The sequence below is a fragment of the Alligator sinensis genome, unplaced genomic scaffold (assembly GCF_000455745.1).
Source record: "Alligator sinensis unplaced genomic scaffold, ASM45574v1 scaffold610_1, whole genome shotgun sequence".
Lineage (NCBI taxonomy): Eukaryota > Metazoa > Chordata > Crocodylia > Alligatoridae > Alligator > Alligator sinensis.
The window spans coordinates 541,218-542,081 of NW_005842348.1; the positions used below are offsets into that span (position 1 = coordinate 541,218).

The window sequence follows — 864 nt, forward strand, 5'->3', positions numbered from 1 at the left end:
GACGACACACTCTGGAAGCTGGGGAGCTTCACCCACAGAAAAGAAAGGGAGTAGGAGGCAACACAGCAGCACTTAGGAGTCAAAATAACAACATTTTGAGGTGTTCAGTTCTACAATGAAAACTATTTTAAAAAATCAATATTTACTATGGAAAGCAGCCACTTCTCACTAAAAAATTAATCAAAAACCCAGTTCTGTCATGAAAAAAGGTTCAAGAAAATTTTCAGCTGGCACAACCAGTGATTTTAGGATACTGTTAATTCTCCTGAAGATTTCCCAGCTAATTGATGATATTAATTTCAACTCCCCTTGATCAGGTCTAACTCAGGAGAGATTGTGCTTCAGCTGAATTTTTAATACCTGTAGGCCATCCAACCGTTCCATGAAGTTGTTCTGATCCATTAACTGAATTTTGCGGAACTTCTCTTCATCTTCCAGGTGCTGCTGCTGAATCATCTCTGTCTGGTTGGCTATTTTCAGAGGCCAGTAACTTGCAGCCCACCTGAGCTCAGATGAAATAAGAAAGCACAGCAGATGAGAAGAGGCAAACTCAGGCATATGATTGGAATAATGACAATAACAGGATGAGAAAACCCGATCTCACAGATAAAGGAGCCTGAACAACAGAAACACGCATGGCCTCAACAAAACGTATTTTTTGTGCTTTACTGTTTAGTATGCAGTCTCTGTGACTCAGCTCTTCAATAACATTAGGCTCAGAAAAGGGAGGCATTTTTTTCTTTTAAAAGAAAGCCAATATGCTGCTGAGCAGTTGAGTCGATTGCTAATAATTCTGAGAAATCCCGCAGGACTGTCTCTTATAATGTGTTTTCACAGCACCTAAAAAATGAAACCACATTCCTG

At 39.8% G+C, this 864-nt stretch overlaps 1 protein-coding gene across 1 annotated transcript in view; it reads right to left on the reverse strand.

The window, feature by feature from the left end:
• DNAH1 (dynein axonemal heavy chain 1) overlaps nt 1-864 on the reverse strand; it is a 176,203-nt gene that overhangs the window by 127,886 nt on the left and 47,453 nt on the right. Inside the window, exon 17 of the mRNA XM_006028963.3 lies at nt 361-502. Within this exon, the coding sequence (XP_006029025.1) occupies nt 361-502 (142 nt within the window). The remainder of the gene's footprint in view (nt 1-360; nt 503-864) is intronic.